Here is a 19,453-nt window from a genome sequence, read left to right as displayed (position 1 = left end):
TGCAGGAGCAGCTCCACCTGTAATTAGTTAACGTTCATGTCCTCGTTGAACAAATAAAAAGAAAATAGCAGCTGAAAGTGTTGTTATTTACAAACATTTTTGCTAAAATAGAGAAAACGCACACACCACCTATAGGAAATGCTGCCACCTGCTGGATATGCTACATCAACACAACAGCTAATGAAATGTACATATATACAACATTACTCACGCAGCAGCAGCGTGAAACATGGAAATACAGCTTTATAATCCAGATTTTCACTGCGATACATGAAACTGAAAGCTAAGCACTCCATTATTATTCATATAACTCGTACTGCTCTTTCTGTAGTGCTCTTTTTCATCTTTTCATCTTTAAAAACATTTATATACTGTGTATATATACGTTTACTGTTCACTTTTGAAAATTTTGTATGCTTGTTATGCGCCAATGACACCAGAACAAATTCCTTGTATGTGCAAATCGTACTTGGCAATAAAGCTCTTCTGATTCTGATTCTGATTCTGATTCTGATATAACATCAAGGCAAACGGAAAACCCAATTAAAATTATTAAACAACGGAAAAACTGATTTGGCAATGTGTTTACGCCAGCAGGGGTGTTTCAAGGAATTTCAGTGGCACCAACTCTTTCCATGACCCTAGAAAATGGGTAGAAAATGAATGAATGAATGAATGAATGAATGAATGAATGAATACGACTACTACATATTTACCTTTTACAGTGTCTGTGCAAGGCAAGTGTGTCCTTCGCTGTTGTGTGGCCCTGGGGGAGAGATAAAACATAAATGCATTTTTAAACTTTTTTACCTTTGAATTGCAAGATTTTTGCAAGATTTTTTTTTAGTTCACGTTTTTTAGAAAAGACTAAGAATAAAAAATAAAAATATATGAAAAAAAGATCAAAAATTCTAGAAATTAAAAACACAAAAATGTGTCTCGGTGTGTTTAAGGGTTTTTAATAGAAACGTTATCGAGGATGATTGTGGTTTGTGCCACTAGATGGAGGTACAATAATCTGAGGTTCTAATAACAATATTTATAACTCCTAATTGGTCAATTTAATTGAGTATTCATCAATTAAACAACAGAGGTGAGCTCAGGTTATCATATTTGTTGGTCAAAATATTATTTTTTTAAATAAAAACACAACATTCTACTTCATAACGTTCTAACTCTTTTGTTAGCTGGAGTTTGACCCAGTTTGAGACTCATGTGGAGTCTATTTCTCATTTAGAGGTTACAGGGAGGAGTTGACCTGTGAGTCAAAGGTTGCATTTCTCATTTTCCATAAGGTTTGTTTTCACTTCATATTTCCAGTTATTTGCTTCTACTATCTCTCCACAGTCTTGTGTCCTTTCACGCTCTTTTTTTTCTCAGAATACTGACTTTGATCACAGAATTTTTACTTTTTTCTCAGAATACTGACTTTAATCACACAAGACTTTTTTCTCAGAATACTGACTTTTGCCTCAGAATACTTAGTTTAATCTCATAATTCTGACTTTAATCTGAGAATTCTGACATGTGGTGCTAAAACTCTTCTGCAAGTATTTGAGATACTTTATTAATCCCCCTAGGGAAATTATTCTCTGCATTTTGACCCATCCTAGAATTAGGAGCAATGGGGGTTGGGTACTTTGCTCAGGGGGACCCAAGCCCTTTCGACCTGGTGGGGACTTGAACTGGCGTCATTCCGGTTACAAGCCAAGTTCCCTTTCCACTTGGCCACATATAGTACACTGTTTGTTTAAAATAAAATCCAACACAAATAAATTAAACTTGATTGCTAACTGATTACCTTTTCTTACTTAATTTCATTGTCATAAATAAAATAATAACACAATGACAAAAGAAAGAGCTGTCGCTTTAAATCCACTGACAGGCATCATGGTGTTGGAAAGTCACTGCAGCAACACCAGAGGGCACTGTTTCACGTCTCAGCTGTCAAACTAAGCCCCGCCCAGGATCATAAAAAACTGGCCAATCCCAGGGCTGTCAAAGATGGCCGCTGCCTCCTTTGACCAATCCACTGCTTTAAATCTAACAGGAAACAGAAGAGATCCGTGTGAAAAGGACGTTGGCCCCGCCCAAGGAAATAAAATCATATGATTATAATGAATCTCCCACGCGTTGTGGTTTATTGTAGATTCACGTGTTGATAAATGAGCTGTTAGTTCATCTATTTCCGTTTTACACACATTATATGTGTGGCAAATGTAAAATATTATCGCAATTTAACCGCAAATTAGCTGTTTTAATTTTCCAGTGAAACACAACACCAAACTCCATTGGTAATTTTCGCTATTTAACGTTTCTTCACTTGGTGGAGGTAATACAAAGCAGATGAGTGTTAATTGGGATTATATTATGAAACACTAGAAACAGCTTTTCAATTCGGCACATGGATTTTCATTTAAGTGTGACTTTATGTATGTAAATTCTGACTTTTATGATTGCCACTCCAGATGTTTTCCTATTGAAGTTGCGCCATCGAAGTGAGAAACAAAACACAGAGATGAGCCTATAAGGGTGATGTGTTTTGTGAATAAATGCGCTTTTTTGTTGATTTCATTCATGCCGAATTAAAGCGAGTGGCATATAACGGGAAATGCAGTTGAGTCATGATGTGTGAGTCACGTAGTTTTTAACGATAGGGAGCAGTGATCTTAAATCGGCCCGTTTTTTAAACGGGGTTCGTCACTTGGGAGGAGAACGCGTCTCATCTTTCCCACAGGAGGCTATGCTGCTTTCCCAGCCCCTTTGTTCAGAGACGCCGGTGGGTTGAGTCACAGACAGAGGGAGGCTGTGCTTAATAACTAAACTAACCCACTCCACCACGTCCACTGTGGGAGACAAGAGGCCGGAGGAGACGCGTCCAAAACGCCGGTTCATGCTTTTTTTTTTTAAATCAGCGACAGGAAAGTTGCTTTGAAGTGTTGCTGATGCTGCGTTCGCTGCGCGTGGAAGCTTCCGGAGCCTGATCTCTCAGTTATCGGCCACTGATGGTGGATGCATGTCGGTGATTTTTGAGCCCCCCCAAGAAAAACCGAGGCAGTGAGGCAGCCACCGCCTGTTTGTGTCAGTGATTGTGTGAGTCTGTACTGCAGCTGCTGACTCCGTGCAGTTGTTTCCATCCTCCTTTTCAACATCTCAGCATCCATATTTGCATCCCAGGGAGTGGCTGCCACTAAAAAAAAGCCATCCCCATCCAGGGAGACAAATACAAAGTTGGACTCCTTATTTAAATTCAACACATGCAGGTGAGCGTGTTTTAATCATTTCTATTGTTCTATTGAATTTGAAGCCTGGGGTGACTGGGGTTGGAAGTGAAGGTGGTGCTGGAGCACGTTGTCGCAGTAGCTACAACAATGGATCAAACTGGCGTTGTCTTACATTTTTGTGTGTGTTGTTGTTGATGAGATGTGTGTGCATCTGCATCATCATCATCTTTTCATGCTGCTTTCTTTTCTATGTGAAATCAGGGAATGGAATCAGGCTGCAGAAAACCATCATTCTCATCATGTGCAATATGTTTTTAATTGATTTAAAAAAAAAATTTGATTTCATTATCCTGCTGTGGAAATGAATTTCTCCTCTTAAAACCTCAGTGTGTAACGTGTAAATTGGAACATATCAGTCAGATATGTGTGTGTTTAATGTCAGCTGTGATTGCATTAACAGTCTCTGAGACATGATTTGTGATTTGTAGGCCGTGCTCCACTTTAGTACCGGCCTGCATTGACTCTCAGTCTCAGTGAATGTGGACATTGATAAGTTGATGATGGGAGAACAAGTGAGCTGTAACTAATGTGACAGATGTGAGGATTGGAAACAATAATAGTTGGATTTTCTGCTGCTTTTTAATGTCATGTCTTTTTAGATGCCACAAAAACGACATCATGTTTAGGGGCCATAGGGTCAGGGGTCATGATAAGGTCTCCCTGCTTTGCTCAGAGGCGCTACAGAAGAAACATAGAATGTCAGAGTGTTTATCAGTGTTTCTCTCAAATGTCTCTGATTTCTTTGTTAATATAAAGCAAGGAAAACCAGACAACATTCATAGTGAAGGAGCTGGAAAACTTGTTTTAATTATTAAAATAGCATTTAATCAATCAATGTTGCATCAAATCATCACTGTTGTTGACGGTTGATTAAGGAATCAATACCAATTGAAAAATTGCTGTATTTGATGCCATCTACTGTGTTTGGACTCATGTTTATTTCTGTTTGTTGTGTTTTGAGGTTAACATGAAGAGCATCGAGACTCATTAATTCTATTTAATTTCATTCAAAAATACTTTATATTTGCCCTAATGGTGATTTAAAGTTACTGCAACGTCAGCAAGTGTCTCATAAAGTTTAAACATTTGAACTGCATTCATGAAAGTGACCATGTCTGGAACTGTCACTGATCACCTGTCTTCTTCTTTATCTGCTTGTTTTTGTCTTCTTTTTCTTCGCCTTCTTGTTCTTCTTCGTCTTGTGTTCATCATCTTCTTCTTGTTCTTCTTCCTCGTCTTTTTGTTCGGTTGTTCCTCTTCCTCATTTTGTTGTTGTTCTTTGTCATGTTGTTCTTCCCCTTCATCTTTTTCTTTTCTTTTTGATCTTCTTGTGCTTTGTCTTATTGTTCTAATTCTTCGTCTTTTTGTGCGTCTTCATCTTCTTGTTCTTCTTCGTCTTCTTCTATAATAATAATCACTTCTGGCAGGCTGTACACAGAGAGGTGGAGCGCTGCCCTCCACAGCTCAGAGTTCTCAGTCTCAGTTCTTCTCATCCTCTTCTCATCTCTCTATTAATTCATCCACCTGTCTGTCTCTGTCTCTCCTGGTGTCTGTGTCTTCGTCTTTATCTAAATCTTAAGCCCTTGAAGGATAAACTGTATGAAGAAATGAGTGGATTTAGATTTTTCCATGATGCTATTCCTTGAAGAAAACATTCATCCATTCATCTAGTTTGGACGTTGGTCACCCACGCGTCCACTCAGAGCTTTCTGCTTGTGTACATCCTGTCGATTGTTTCCATATGTGTGACTTCCTGCCTCCCTCTGTCTCGTCCCTGCAGCCAAACATGGACAGTGCCGGCCTCCTCTCCCTCGTCTAGTGCCTGATCCGCGAGGCGTCATCTCTCAGGTCCAGGTGCGACTCCCTGCCGCCGTAGAATGAACATGCTCAAGTCCAGTGGACTGAAAATCCCTGGCCGCGGGCCCAAACATTCCAGCCCAATGGGAAGGGGCTCAGCGGGCGGAACGTCCAGCCCCGTCGTCCCTAAAGAGAGTAAGTAACTTCCTTCTCCTCCTGACCCCGTGACTCTGCACTTCTTCTCATCACAGGAAGTGGCTTTGAGCTTTTGTTTTTCATGACTCACCGGAGCTCATCTGCTTCAGATTATGTGGACGCTAAGTGTTTTCTTTAGCTTTATTATCTGGATTTCAGTCCTTCCAGGTTTTCCCAGGCTGTTTTTGGGATCGTTGTGAGCAAAAATATCAGGATTTAAGGGCAGAGTGTCCAATTAACTCAATCAGTGGCGGAGCTATGGGGATTGTTTAACAAGCTTATGGCGCTTTTCCATGATACAGTTCCAGCACGACTCCACTTGGTTTAGTATGGTTTCCTTTACTTTATAGTACCTTCTCAACGTGGGCGGAGTCGTCATCGCACGGCTACAAACTAGTGACTTGTAAAGCAGTTGTTTTGAGTGAAACTGAATCATCAGAATCCGTCGATTAAAAAGACCTGAACTGAAATACGACTGAACGGGTCGTGATTCGGCTCACAATCGCCTGTCGCTAAATCCACCAGACTCCTCCTGTTAAATATTAACATTTGAGACATTTCCTTTGCTAAATGTTGGAGATTAATGCATGTTTTCAGGGATTTGAAGTCTTTTTACACTATCTTAATCTGCAGTTCGGCATTGTTCGCTTTGATTCTTGCGTTGGACGTCGCACTCATGACTCTCTGACCAATCAGTGGGCGGCAGTCTGTTGACGTCACATTCTAGTGTGTTTAGTAGAAACCTCGCCAGACCTGGTACCAAAAAAGGCACCAGGTACCAGGTACTATCACTAATGGAAAAGCAAAACAAAAAGAGTAGATAGCAGTGATACACAGCCCTAATATCCAATATATCAATATTAAACAACACAGTTTATCAAAGTCCTTAGAAACACTTTAAGATCCTTTGAACAACTTGTGTGGTTTTAACTGTGGATTTGTTTGTTTCTTCTTCTTCGTTTGCTCGCATGGAATTCCACATTCAACATGAACCATGACACACACCCACACACACACACACACGCACTGATGATAATGTGAAACAAGCGAGCGATCAGCTAAAAGAAGGCTGTTTCTTCAGTCACAGTCCACGTCAGCTGAAAGAGAAGCTGTAATTTAGCAGAGAGAGAGAGCTAACGTGTGTGTGTGTCAGAGTGAGAACAGCTGTGATTATGTCTTGCAGACGGGGGTTATAATTTCGATCCGGAGTGTTTTCCAGTAGCCGCGACGCCGCTCAAATTCACGTTAATAACATCGTACGTCTGAGTAATGACAAACCCCCTTTTTTTTGTTATTGTTAACAAATCCACTAAAAGGACCAAAAAAAAACAAGGAAGAATCATCAGTCTGTCTTTACATATACTTTACTAAACTTTCTTACTGACGCTGAGCTATAATATAAAATAATCCAGATAGCAGCAGCAAAGACAGTAAAGGTTAATGAAATAATGTACCATTGTACAATATAGAAGATATTGACTATTACATTTATAAAAATATATGAGACCAGACTTCTCAAACTTGCAGCATTAATCGATATCAAGACTTAATTTTTATATTGATTTGACCTCCTAAATACACTTTTATTGTCAACTATACATCATTCCATGTCAAAAACAAGCCATTTTTATTTTGAAATTCTGTCAAATATTGTCACAAACGTTGTTATTGCAATATGGAATTATGGACTATTCACTTTTGCTGACCCTAGTCTAGACTTTTTAATCCTAAATACCATGGAATTAGATTTGTGTCAATATTATCAAACAACACTGAGCAAACAAAAATGAGCCACAAAATCAAAATACATTGATTCAAATCATTCAAAATGACTGTATTTTGCAAACAAAAATACACTTTTTGTTTGCAATGATCAGAATTTTCGTTCACTCTTTTCCAAACTTGTTTCTTACGCTCCCTGGGTTTTTATTTGCGATCAGCAGGCAGCTTCCTAAGCCCCGCCCCATGGTCAGTATCTCAAACAAAAACCCAGGGAGCGCAAAGAAAAAGCTTGGAACGCAAAAAGAGTAAGCGAAACGAGACGTTTATTTTCAAACAAATAAAATACAGTCATTTTGAATGATTCTTTTGGGATTTAGATTTTTGTGTTGTTTGATAATACTGACAGAAATCCGAGCTCGCGTACCACTGGTGGTACACGCGCCACAGTTTGAGAACCGTGGTCGTAAAAGGATAAAAAAAGGCTCGGTGGTGAACGGCAGTGAGAACAGAGAGTGTATTTGTGTGTGTGTGTGTGTGTGTGTGTGTGTGTGTTTTTGGATAAACAGGATGTGAGCAGACTAATGAGTCCAAATAAAAGACAAACTGTTTAAAACCACAAGGCAAGAATGTAGATGAGCTGCACCTACAGTAACAGCTGACCGGCTCGAGGGCAACAGAACAGGCTGCTCTGCCGCCTGCAACATTATGGGCTGTTTTTTAAGCATTTGGAGTTTGTTCTGGATGGTTTTTCAGGGGCAATTTCAGTTCAAATGTTAAAAGACACAACACAATGTTGGATTTCAACTACAACGTGCTTCTTTACGGCATGCGTGATTCAAACAATGTCCGGGTTCCCACGCGTCCTTGAAAACCTGGAAAACGATTCATTTCATAGAAAACATATGGAAAATGAGGGGAAAAAAAGTGACATCTCCTGGAAACGCTTCAGTTGTCCTGGAGGTGGGCTCCATATGTCCTGCTACCCAGGGTTTCCATTTTGACTTTATTCTGAGATTTAGCGACTTTAGCAACACCTAATAGTCTCTAGTGAAGTCATGGAAACCGTACTAAACCGACATTTACACAGTCAAAATTTATAATTTTTTTAGGACAATTAGGTCAAAATTGGCTCCTCAGTCAATCCACCTGTCTTTAATTGGAAGCTTCTTTGTACCCGTGATTATTTTGGGGTAATTTGTGGCTCCATTTTGGCTTCGACATGTCTGTGGGACAGTGAGGCCTCAGTGAGGAGACAGAGGGATTAGTTTCCTGCTCCAGATCCTGTCGCCGTAGCGTCGACGAGGCCTCGTGAGAAGGGGGCCGCTGTGACGGAAGTTGGCAAAGTTTACTTTTGCTAAATTTAAACCACTGTTTTCTCCTGCAGGAACAGGAAGTCGTAGCCCAGTGAGAGTGAATGAGTGAGTGAGTGAATGGAGGGAAAGTATCCGAGTGTTTCTGCAGCTGCTTTTGGAGGAGAAACTTTTTTTTTTTACAGAGCCGTGTCACTGCTCTCGTGATCCTGCGTTCTTGTCTCCCGCGAACCTGCGAGGAACAAAAATAACTCTGCTGTACTTTGCTGGAGACTTAAAGTTTCAGGACATTCACTTCAGCCTCAATGTGCAAAATTGTGTAAATCCACTAATTTACCTTTTCTTTAACAACAACAAGATTTTCAAAACAAAACAAAATGATTCTAAACCTGCGATAATCACGGGCGTTAATTTAAGTGGATTGTTAGGAAAATACACTTTTAAGATGATTCTCACATCGAATATCGAACCGACGTCACGATCTCGACCTTCGTAAACAAAGGTGGAATTGAGGACTTAACAAACAAACACGCTTTGGTCCCCATTAAAGTGTGCAAATCGGCGTCTCAGAGGAAGTTTTATGTGATTTCAAACCTAATTTCTAAACACTTGGTGACTTTTTTTGGCCGCTAACTCTCATCTCTCTAAGGGTGAGGGTGATAAATGCGTCCATGCGTGCGGCCATAAACGCGAGGGGACGGGGGACGGGACGGCGGGGGTCTCGGCCTCCTCCATCTGTCACTGTCTGTGCGTCTGAGAGTCGCTCACAGCTGTTCCAGCCGCTGCTGAACCTGCTGACCAACACAACGCTCTTCACTCATATTAAAGCCTGTTTGACAACAAAGACACAAACACGTGAGCGAGACAAAAAAAAATCATCACAAACGAGTTGTGTGTGAGACTGAGTGTGTGTGACCAAAGTAGGCAGAGATGAGGGGATAATTGGGAGGAGGAGGAGGAGGAAGCTGTGGAGGTTTCATTGTGCGGCGCTGATGAATAGTGGGATTCAGATGGTGGTGGGAGGAGGAGGCCAAACACAATAGTGAAAGTAAGAGCTGTGTTTCCAGTCGTCCTTATGCCCCAAGATCCTTTTACCCTCGCTCTCCCGTTGCCCTGGCAATGCAGATCCTGGGGTTGTGACGCTCAGGTTTGAAACGCTGCTACACTGAGTTTGTTTGTTGTTTGTTGTTATTGTTTTGCTTCACATGTCGCGTCAGTCGGAGCCACATACAGTATGTGATACTGCATTTATATTGTTCACTCGAGCCATGGCTCTCAAACTGTGGCGCGTGTACCACCGGTGGTACGCCAGCTTCCTCTGGTGGTACTTGGAGGAAAATGAGAAATACTGTTCTACTGTTTATCAGAGCGTGTAGGTAATAATAATATTAATAATAATAATAATAATAATAATAATAATAGTAATAATAATTAGAGTCGCCTTATCTGTCGCTCCATCTTAATCTAATGTCTCTACACCAGTGTGTGAAGTATATGTGAGGAAGAGGAGGATGACGAGAGAATAAATCTGCCTCCTGTGACTTTGCTCGGGCAAAATGCAGACAAACAAAATCACGATGTTCTAAAATGTCTTCTTCTCCCCCCACAAATGTAAATATTCACTTTTAATCATTTGTTTATTATATGTAGCCAAAAAAATTTAAATATTCACATTTAAGCAGCGGGCTTAGGTAAATTGGACACTCTAAATTGACCATAGGAGTGAGGGTGAGAGTGAATGGTTGTTTGTCTCTAGCTGTGTGTGGCCCTGCGATGGACTGGCAAACTGTCCAGGGTGTACTCCGCCTATCGCCCGAGCTGAGATTGGCACAGCACCCCCCGCGACCCTCTGGTGGAGGATAAAGCGGTTAGATGATGACTGACTGACTGACATTTAAGCAGCTGAAAATACTGAGAAAAATGAGCAACCGATGATGAAAACAGTTGGCGGTTGACTTAGTAATTGATTAGTTGTTACAGCTGCGTACAGAACCTCAATATTTTGTTGCATGACAGCATTTTTCTGCACAGAAATAGTTAAATTATTTAGTTTGGACACTAAAAGTCCAGATGAATCACGATCAGTCATGATACTGGACCACGGTTCTTCAGAGTTCCTCACTCAGAGCAGGCCGGTTTATAAACTTACAGGGTTATGATGCCTTTATTATGCCGATATGTTCAATATCTTGTGCACACAAGATTATTTGGGCAAATATCACTTTCTGGGACTTCAAGGTTTTGTACAAAGCTGGAACATGAGCTTCATGTCAGACATGACTAATCGATGACAGTGCTCTTATGTCAAAACTAAATCGACACAAAGATTCTGTCAGAAATGAACTTTTTTTCCTCATTCACACAATAGCAAATGAAGACATTGTTGTATTTTTGACTTCTGTGCTTTTTTTATCACTTAATAAACTAACCACTCCACTAAAAAGCTCTTAGCGCGGAAAAAAACACCCCAGTAGAATGAAGTGAAAACCACTTTAAAGTTGAATTCATTTGCAGAATTTGGTGCAGAAGGCGTCTCAGCACCGGAACATATGGGAGAAAATGGGGCGCAAACACTGACACAGCCCCAGGCCCAGTGTCAGGGTGTCGGGATGAAAAAATCCCTGGCACCAACCAACAACTCCCACACACACACACGCAGATAAATGCAGACTTTTACTGGAAGGGATGTGTGGCAGCAGACCACGTCTTAGTATTGCCCTGCTCAGTTTACAGGCTGCTGCTGCTGCTGCTGCTGCTGCTGTGTGGAAAAATGAAAAAGAAATGTGTCAGGATCACATCAGAGATCTCACACATCTCTGTCTCTGACCCACTTTTCAGGAGACATCAGAGTAATGACGCCTCGTCTCTCTCCGCTCTGTTCCACTGAGCGCTTATTTCTTCTTCTCTGGCGTGACACGGGGTCAGACAGGATGAAGAGCGTCAAGGCCATTCGCTCGGACTGACGTGAATGACGATGAGCTCACAATAGCGCACAGTGTTTGCAACCGAGAATGTCATTTCTGCATGCTGCATTTCACAACATTGAAGTCATAGCTTTGGGTTTTGTGTGTGGTGCATGTCCCCTGCAATGAGAACCTGCGGAGGCCATTTTAGCCACGTCACAAAAGACTTGACTCATAAAATCCACACCAGCTGAAGTCTACAGTATTTAAAAAATGTGTTTTTCAGCTTTATCCTGATGTTTAATGACATGGTCAACCAGAAAATTAGGTTTGTAAACCCTTTACTCAGAGGACACAGGAGCTGCTGGTCTACTGTTGCCTCGTTTGGTAAGTTTGTGGCACTAAAATAATAAATGCCACAAACCAAACAAAGGCCTTCACAAGCCAAAGTGACAAAAGAAGACATTTGAACTTGCTGATTGAAGCAACAGTGGATCAGCAACTCCTGTGTTCTGTGATGTAAAAATCGCTGATTTTCTCTATGGGATTTGGTGTGGGAGAGTGCGCTGATGATAAAGTGAACTTGATTTTTTTTCTCAAACTTGATTTTTTTGGTGAGTAACGGTGAGATAAGTATTCTATAGGTATTAGAGACTTAATTACCTCTACCTTTATTATATTTTAATATCTTTTTCTGTTTTAATTTTGCATTTGTTACATTATCTCCCTTCTGTGTTGCTGCAGACAATCCACTGAAGCTGACGCCGCCGCCTAAAGTCTCCGAAGAGGGCGATGACGTTTTGGGGGACTACACGGTCGGCGAACAAGTCTGGGTCAACGGAGTCAAACTGGGAATTATCTCCTACCTGGGGGAGACCCAGTTCGCCCCGGGGCAGTGGGCAGGCGTGATTCTCAATGACCTAGTTGGCAAGAACGACGGCTCAGTGGGCGGCGTGCGCTACTTCGAGTGCCAGCCCCTCCAGGGCATCTTTACACGGCCTTCGAAGCTCACGCGGCAGCCGGTGGGCGAGGGCAGCGACAGCCATTCCACGGACTCACTCTCGGCCCAGAATCAGACTCAGCAGAGCGGCACTGGCGCCCCTTCTGGCCAGAGGGTGGTGGTGACACTCAGAGAGGGCCTGCTCAACAGCGCGGTGAAAACGGGCAACGAGTCTGGGTCCAACATGTCGGACAGTGGCTCTGTCAAGAAAGGTGGAGATAAGGATCTTCGAGTTGGCGATCGAGTTCTGGTGAGTTGGTTATTACTTGGATTATTTGATCAGAGTATTTGTCAGAAAATTGGGGAAAATCAGTTCACTATCCTAAAAGGAGCAATCAAACCAGTAGAAATAGAAAACACGTCCCCGGCACTATTTACGATCAACAGTTTGTCCTCACCACTTCTAAAAAATGTTATAAATTTATCATTAACACTCCAACTACAGTAAATGATGTACCTCTTCGGTGTATGTCTTCCTCTTGAAACAATTTCCTTCTTTTCTCCAAACTATCACCGTGAAAAGTGCACATGAAGGAGATCAGACACATGATGGATTGGTGGTGTTAATGCAGTGATCATAGCTTACTTCAAAACCTGCCAAAGGTTCAAACGTCATTGATGACAACAGCGGGGGCTAGCGCCAGACACATCGCTGGGCCTGGGGCGTTCTGTCACTATGATATCACATTTTGATTGGCTGACGACACACGTCAGTCAAAGTTATAACCAAATAGGAAATGGCAGCTTCAACGAAAGGCCAGCAATACTACTAGAGCAGGTCCACGGAACTATGATGCGTTTAATGACATCCAGGAAAATCCAGCTCAGCTTCACAAAAAATAACCATATTCTTTCTGGAAATATAATCATAACATACTGAAAAAGTAATTGAATTCAGACATGTTTAGACACAAATTAATTTGATTATTAAAAATAAGAATAATAATAATAAAAAAGCAGGGCCAGCAGAGAAGGCCCTGCTGGCCCTGACAGCCCACCATTGCTTAAAAGATTTCTTTTTTTGTGGTAAAGAATTTGTTTTTCAGTTTTTCAACAAAAACCCTAACAGTGATGCGCCAATACGATACAATCACAGTTTTCCTGTTAATATTTCATTAATACATTAATAAGATGAGACAAGATGTTCCAATTTACATTGTCACATGAGCAAAGACAGTAAAGATAAAGGTAATCAATAATAACATGCATTTCCACATGTGTGAAAGTACAATATAGAACAACTATAAAATGGAAAAAAAACATAATATTCTATCTTTAAGTTACCAGAATATCTACCATATGGACTTACTGTATATTACATGTGGCATGAGTAACCTGTCAGTGCTACTTTAATACAATAATCCCTACTCACAGTGTATGTATGAATATATGAACTTAATATAATTTAAAGTGTGTAACTCCTTGTTTGTCTGTAAATATTTGACACTAATATCATCCCGAGGAGCAGAAATTAGACGTTTCGGGGTCCCAGTGGACGCCTAATTACAATTTCATGCAGGCAGTAGTGAGGGTGGATTGATGCAGTGTAACATGATGCTGGTTTGAATCCCAAAGGGAAGTTGTGTTTTTCCTTATTCTGTCTGCTGCCACCATTGAACCTTCATCCAACCTCTCGGGTGCCTTTGTCCTCTCACTAACCTCTTGAGCTGTAAACCTCAAGAGAACCAACATTTATATCTTTATTTTCCCCATTAGTGTTTAGAATTCTCTGCATATGGAATGACTGGCCCTGGGTCGCGTTGCTTTCCATTTGCCGATGGGCACATGGGATTGTTACCCCAGACCCCATGCAGCTGGAAAAGCGGGAGCCGGGAGGAGCCTTTCTGCTGGTCAATATCGTAAATCACTCCAGATTACTTTCAGCACTTAAGAAAGGGGAGACCGCTGCTGACACATTGATCACTGAATCCATCTATTTCCTAAGCCGCTCCCATGTAATCTATCTTACCGCGGTGTCTTTGGATGCGCTTGGATCTGACCGCTTGTCCCACGCCCCCACTCCTCTGCTTCTTGAAACACAACACTGCCTCAAAAATATTTGTGAAACGAGCACAAAATGTCGAACTCGGATTACACACTGTGTGGTTAAAAGGACAGTTTGGTATTGAATTTTGTGATTGTAGAAGGATCTATAAATATGTACTAGTGTCATCAGCATAGAGGTGATCTACACTGTTATTAATGAAGATGGTAGGAAAAAGACTGGGCCCAAAATTGACCCTTGAGGCACACCCATCTGTGACGTCATCCGTACGATTCTGAATTCCCTTTTAGAAGCCTCGAGATTCACGATTTGGAACCAGTTTCCTATTGGACAGTACCAGATGTCAATCAAACTAGTGTCTACATGCCTTATTGTTTATTTTATCATAATATTCTATTGAAGACGATCTGAAACTTGTGATTGAGACAATTAACTCCTCAGGAAAATGTTTACAGATGTTAAAAATCAAGTCAGAAGTAGGTGCAGATTTTCATTCAACCATTGCTGTCCCCCCCCGATGGCTATTCTACATATTCTTACTTCGCGGTTGTCTTCATTTGGCAAACTAGAAGAATATGCATACATTTTCATGTATGCTGTATGGACACAGCCTTTGTTATTGGTTAAAAACCTGAAATTTAGCGTATTCTGAGACCAATCGGGATTTGTCTGCCTTAACCAATGTTACATAGTTTTGACTTTTTTTGAGATTATGTTTTTTTATGATTTTAAGGGCATTTGGTCCAAGATAGAAATAATTTCATTTGATTTGGTGGTGGTCACTTTAATCACTTTTCCTGCTTATTCTGATGCTCAGTTTGAACTTTAGCAATTCATCTGGACCATGTCTACATGCATAAATGCACCTCTGATGCTTTAAATTAAATAACTTGATGCTGTTACAAATGTATTTCAAGACAAAATAAGAGTAAATACTTTATCGAATTAATATACACCGCAGCGTTTTCAAACAGAGACAGAGTAACTCCGAGGTTAAAGCTTGGGACACGGTGTGAAACTCTCATGGAGCTGTTTTGATAAATCAATTAGATGAGATGGGTAATAACAGTGCTGCTGGTATTTAGACACTGAGTCACGGAGAACATGACACATTTGTGCCGTCAGACTAAACCGTCGCAGTTTGAAGTTTGGTGACACGACAGCGTTCCCTGCTGTGTCGTCCTCTTTGGCCTCTGTGGCCTGCGTGAGGGACAAGTCAGTTGCAGGAGAGGAATATTAATCAGGCGACAGAAAGCTCACAAAGTGACCCACACACCCTTGAATGTATATTTTACATACAGAACCTCAGGTTTCAGGAGGGTGGTTGTGTGTGGTTTTGACATGACATGAATATCTACACCTAAATCCATGATATTTTTAGAATGTGTCCACTGCAACCTTGGACAGTCTCTTCTGACTGGAAAACAGAGTTTGTTAACCTCTCACTCTCCCACACCAAACTCCATAGAGAATATCGGTGTTTTTATGTCACGGGGACACAGGAGCGGCTGGTCTACTGCTGCCTCGTTTGGTTAATTTGTGTCACCGAGGTAAATCGTAAAGAGGGATTTCAAACACAGAAGTTGCAAAATAACATATTTGAACTTAAGTGATGGAGACAGCAGTGGATCAACAGCTCCTGTGTGCCGTGATGTAAAATCGTTGATTTTCTGGGTGGAATTTGGTACAGCGGAACAACCACACTTGCAAATTAAAACCTGAACTCTGGTTTTAAGTGAGAGGACATCATTTTAAAAACATGACATCAGGATCATTAGCACCCTCCTCAAATTTTGATATTCTAAGCATGGAATAGACGATTCCATGCTTAATCTTGGAGCCACATCAAAAAACAATTTATTCTTCTTATTTAACGCCAGGTCGGAGGCTCAAAGATGGGCGTCATCCGCTACATGGGCGAGACGGACTTTGCCAAAGGCGAATGGTGTGGAGTGGAGCTGGATGAGCCTCTGGGGAAGAACGACGGAGCAGTGGCTGGAACAAGGTACACGCGTCTGATTTATCATTTAAAATACATACACAGTGTTTAGCTGGTTATATAATCAACAGGTGAGGAGATTAGAGCAGGGTACTAGCAAGCTAATGCTATCTACCTAATTTTTAAAAGCTGAGTCAAAACCATAAATTAAAAATACAATATCTTAGCGTTAGCACTTTGTTGTAGCTAGCTGGTTCAAATGTTTTCTGACTCTGTGTTGTTATTTAAAATTAAAGATTAGCAAAGCTGCATTTCTCTCCTTACGTTACTTAATCTGTTGAAAACACTTGTGTCACTTTCACCTTGTTCCAATGCTAATTCTAAATAAACTGTGATGCATTAGCATGCTAGTGCTAGTAAAATGCTACAGTTGAACGTGTTAAAAACAGATACACACACTCAAAGCAGCATGGGTTGCCAGACCACCAGCGTAATTGTGGCAGATTTTTATTATATTTAATTAGTTTTCCATGACAATAACTGACATCACCACCTATTATTTGCAAAAACAAATAGCTTGAATTCAAATTATGTCAAAAAAATTGGTGTTGATACGTGTAATTGCACATTAATAAGTGGTTATACGGTTTCTTTTTTATTATGTTTTGACGGCTTCAAGTTCCCAGATTCCTATGCTTTTTTTTCCCCCATAGAATTAAATCAGTCTTTCATTTGTTCGTCCATGAAATTACATTAACTGTTCCTCCAGTTTCCGAAGCTGCTTTTACACGACTGCTGCTGCTGGTTGTGCCTGTTTTAGATCATCACACTTATCATTATTTATCCAGTTTACCACACACGCTTCTTTCCCACGAGTGAAGGAAAACCGTTAAAAATGGCTAAAACACTGCAAGCTCACACTTAATGTCTCCCACTTCAAATGCACTAAGGTTTCAAGGTGATATAAAAAACTATAAAACTGCAGCAGTTTTAAAGGTTTTATGGATGATTTTAGAGACCCATAACACATTTTTTGTGAAATACTGTAACATTTTGGACTATAGTCGTGTTTTTTTTCCTGTTCCACATTTAGAAATATGAGCATAAGTACCTCATAAATAACTTTGAAGGGATAATTTAGTATGTTCTGACAGGAAACATGAAGTTTGTGGTACCTTGTAATCTGCTAACTCTCCCACACCAAATTCCATAGAAAAAATCAATGATTTTACATAATGGCACACGGTAGTTTTAATCCACTTCTGGCTCAATCAGGAAGTTCAACCGTATGATTGTTTTCAATTCGGTGTTTGGATCCCTTTGTTCGGATTCACCCATGTGACACAAATTGTCCAAATGAGGCAGCAGGAGACGAGCTGCTCCTGTGTCCCCATGAGCTAAAAACGCTGGTTTTCTCAATGGAATTTGGTTCAGTTGTTTTACAAACTTTAGTTTTCCAGTCAGATGATGAAGATATTGTAGACTTTGATGAAGGGGCTAAAATCTGTTTCCCCATTGGTTCCTCTTCTTCTCTTTCCCCCCACACAGATATTTCCAGTGTCTTCAAAAGTTCGGCCTCTTCGCTCCAATCCACAAGGTGATCCGCATCGGCTTCCCGTCCACCAGCCCAGCCAAGGCCAAGAAGAGCAAGCGTGTGGCCATGGGCGTGTCGTCTCTGGCCCACAGCCCCAGCAGCTCCTCCATCAGTTCAGTCAGCTCGGTGGCGTCCTCTGTTGGCGGACGGCCGAGCCGAGCTGGACTGGTAAGACGGCTGCGTTTAAAGTACACTGTCATTCGGTCGTCAGTTTGAGCTCAAACCGGCGCTTTTGTGCAGAGTCTGAGGACAAATATGGCGACACTGTCACGTCTGGTGTGGTTACGTCTGGTTTGGAAGATATTCTGGCATTAAAGTGACTGTAAAAGAGCCATTTTTCTCCTATTTTGGACAAAGACGATGGCATATTTTTTAATCCTGATTGTAGACTTGTGATTGTGACACAGACATGACGGTGGTGTTAATGTTCTCCTCTGACTCTTTGCAAGAAAGTGAATTTACATTACACATAAAAAAACAAAAACAAAAAAAGATTCCATTTGAAGGTGAGTAAGCAAACTGTATTTCCACAATATCTCAAGTAAGATAACTAAGAAATTAGAGCTGCAATAGTCGGTTATTTATTGACTATTTTGAAAATCGATTAGTTTGAATCAAGTTTTCTGATATTCCAGCTTCTTAAATGTGAATTGAAGCGCCTTACATACATTTAAAGGTCTAAAAATCAAACATAGTCAAGAAAATAAACACAATTTCACACACAGATAAAATGTTTTTTTTTTACAAATTTGACACACTGACCCCAAACTAAATTGCCAAACTGTTTTGTTACTGTATAAATATACATTTTGACATGATTATTATAATTCTGTAAGTGAAATAACGGCTTCCTTGTGATATAAAAACAGGTGTGATTTTGTACTTTTCTGAAGCTGCAGCAGAAAAAAAGATTCTTCTGCAGCTGCAACTGTGTCTTTAAGACTTAAAAGCCATCACAATCTGCTGCCAACAAACTCACACGAGCGGCAAATCAAGATTTTCCCCTTGCATCGATTGTCGTGGCGTGCAGATCTAAAAAGAAACTCCCCTTTACTTTCCTTAATTGTTAGCAGCAGCAATGACGCAGCTGGAAGATAAAGCTCCGTATGTTATGAGGCAGAAAATCCTTCTTCCCAGAAGATCCTTTCACGTCATTTGTTTGCTTTTATTTAAGTCTTTGTTGGAAAAAAAACAGGCAGTCAGAGATCACAGACCTGCAGCAAGAACTTTTTGGATCTGTACAGAACTTTATCGTATAGCTGTCACCATCTTACATAAACATGACAAAATTCATCCTGATTTGTTAAGCTATAAGCATAAATGTGTTTGTTTTTAGGGGGTTTTTTTTTACACAAAAGCAAGAATCCACCACTTCACACTTTTTTGTATTTGGTATTACGAGCACTTAAGCTCTAAGTAGAGTTGTTTCTTCAAAATCAGCCGTATTTTTCCATATTTTTTGACCTCTCAGTTCACAGCTCTCATCTTAAACATTTAACATACATATAAATTCTTTTAGACAAGGTTAATGTGTCTATTCAGTACATTTGCGTTTCAGAAAATACGAGTATAAAAGTTTATCTCGTTTTAAAACGAGTGAAATTAGGCAATTAAAAAAGTGGAATTTTATCCTTAAATGCATGTTTAACAGATTTATCATCTTTTTTTTTTCTTTTCTATGTGTTTTTGTTATTTTTTCTTTTT

The 19,453-nt window shown here is 40.5% G+C and overlaps 1 protein-coding gene across 4 annotated transcripts in view; it reads left to right on the top strand.

The window, feature by feature from the left end:
- Positions 1 to 2,742: 2,742 nt before the first annotated feature.
- Positions 2,743 to 19,453, top strand: part of clip2 (CAP-GLY domain containing linker protein 2) — a 30,258-nt gene continuing 13,547 nt past the window's right edge. For 2 of the 4 annotated variants that reach the window (XM_044042086.1, XM_044042085.1), the window contains exons 1-5: positions 2,743 to 3,263; positions 5,065 to 5,276; positions 11,956 to 12,461; positions 16,097 to 16,221; positions 17,704 to 17,917. In XM_044042086.1, coding sequence (XP_043898021.1) covers positions 5,162 to 5,276; positions 11,956 to 12,461; positions 16,097 to 16,221; positions 17,704 to 17,917 — 960 coding nt within the window. In that variant the 5' untranslated portion in view covers positions 2,743 to 3,263; positions 5,065 to 5,161. The remainder of the gene's footprint in view (positions 3,264 to 5,064; positions 5,277 to 11,955; positions 12,462 to 16,096; positions 16,222 to 17,703; positions 17,918 to 19,453) is intronic. The other 2 variants (XM_044042087.1, XM_044042088.1) reach the window with 2 other exon arrangements.

The sequence above is a fragment of the Solea senegalensis genome, linkage group LG13, assembly GCF_019176455.1.
Source record: "Solea senegalensis isolate Sse05_10M linkage group LG13, IFAPA_SoseM_1, whole genome shotgun sequence".
NCBI classification, from domain to species: Eukaryota; Metazoa; Chordata; class Actinopteri; order Pleuronectiformes; family Soleidae; genus Solea; species Solea senegalensis.
Note: the sequence above shows the minus strand (reverse complement) of the source record. Positions and strands in the feature narration are given on the sequence as shown.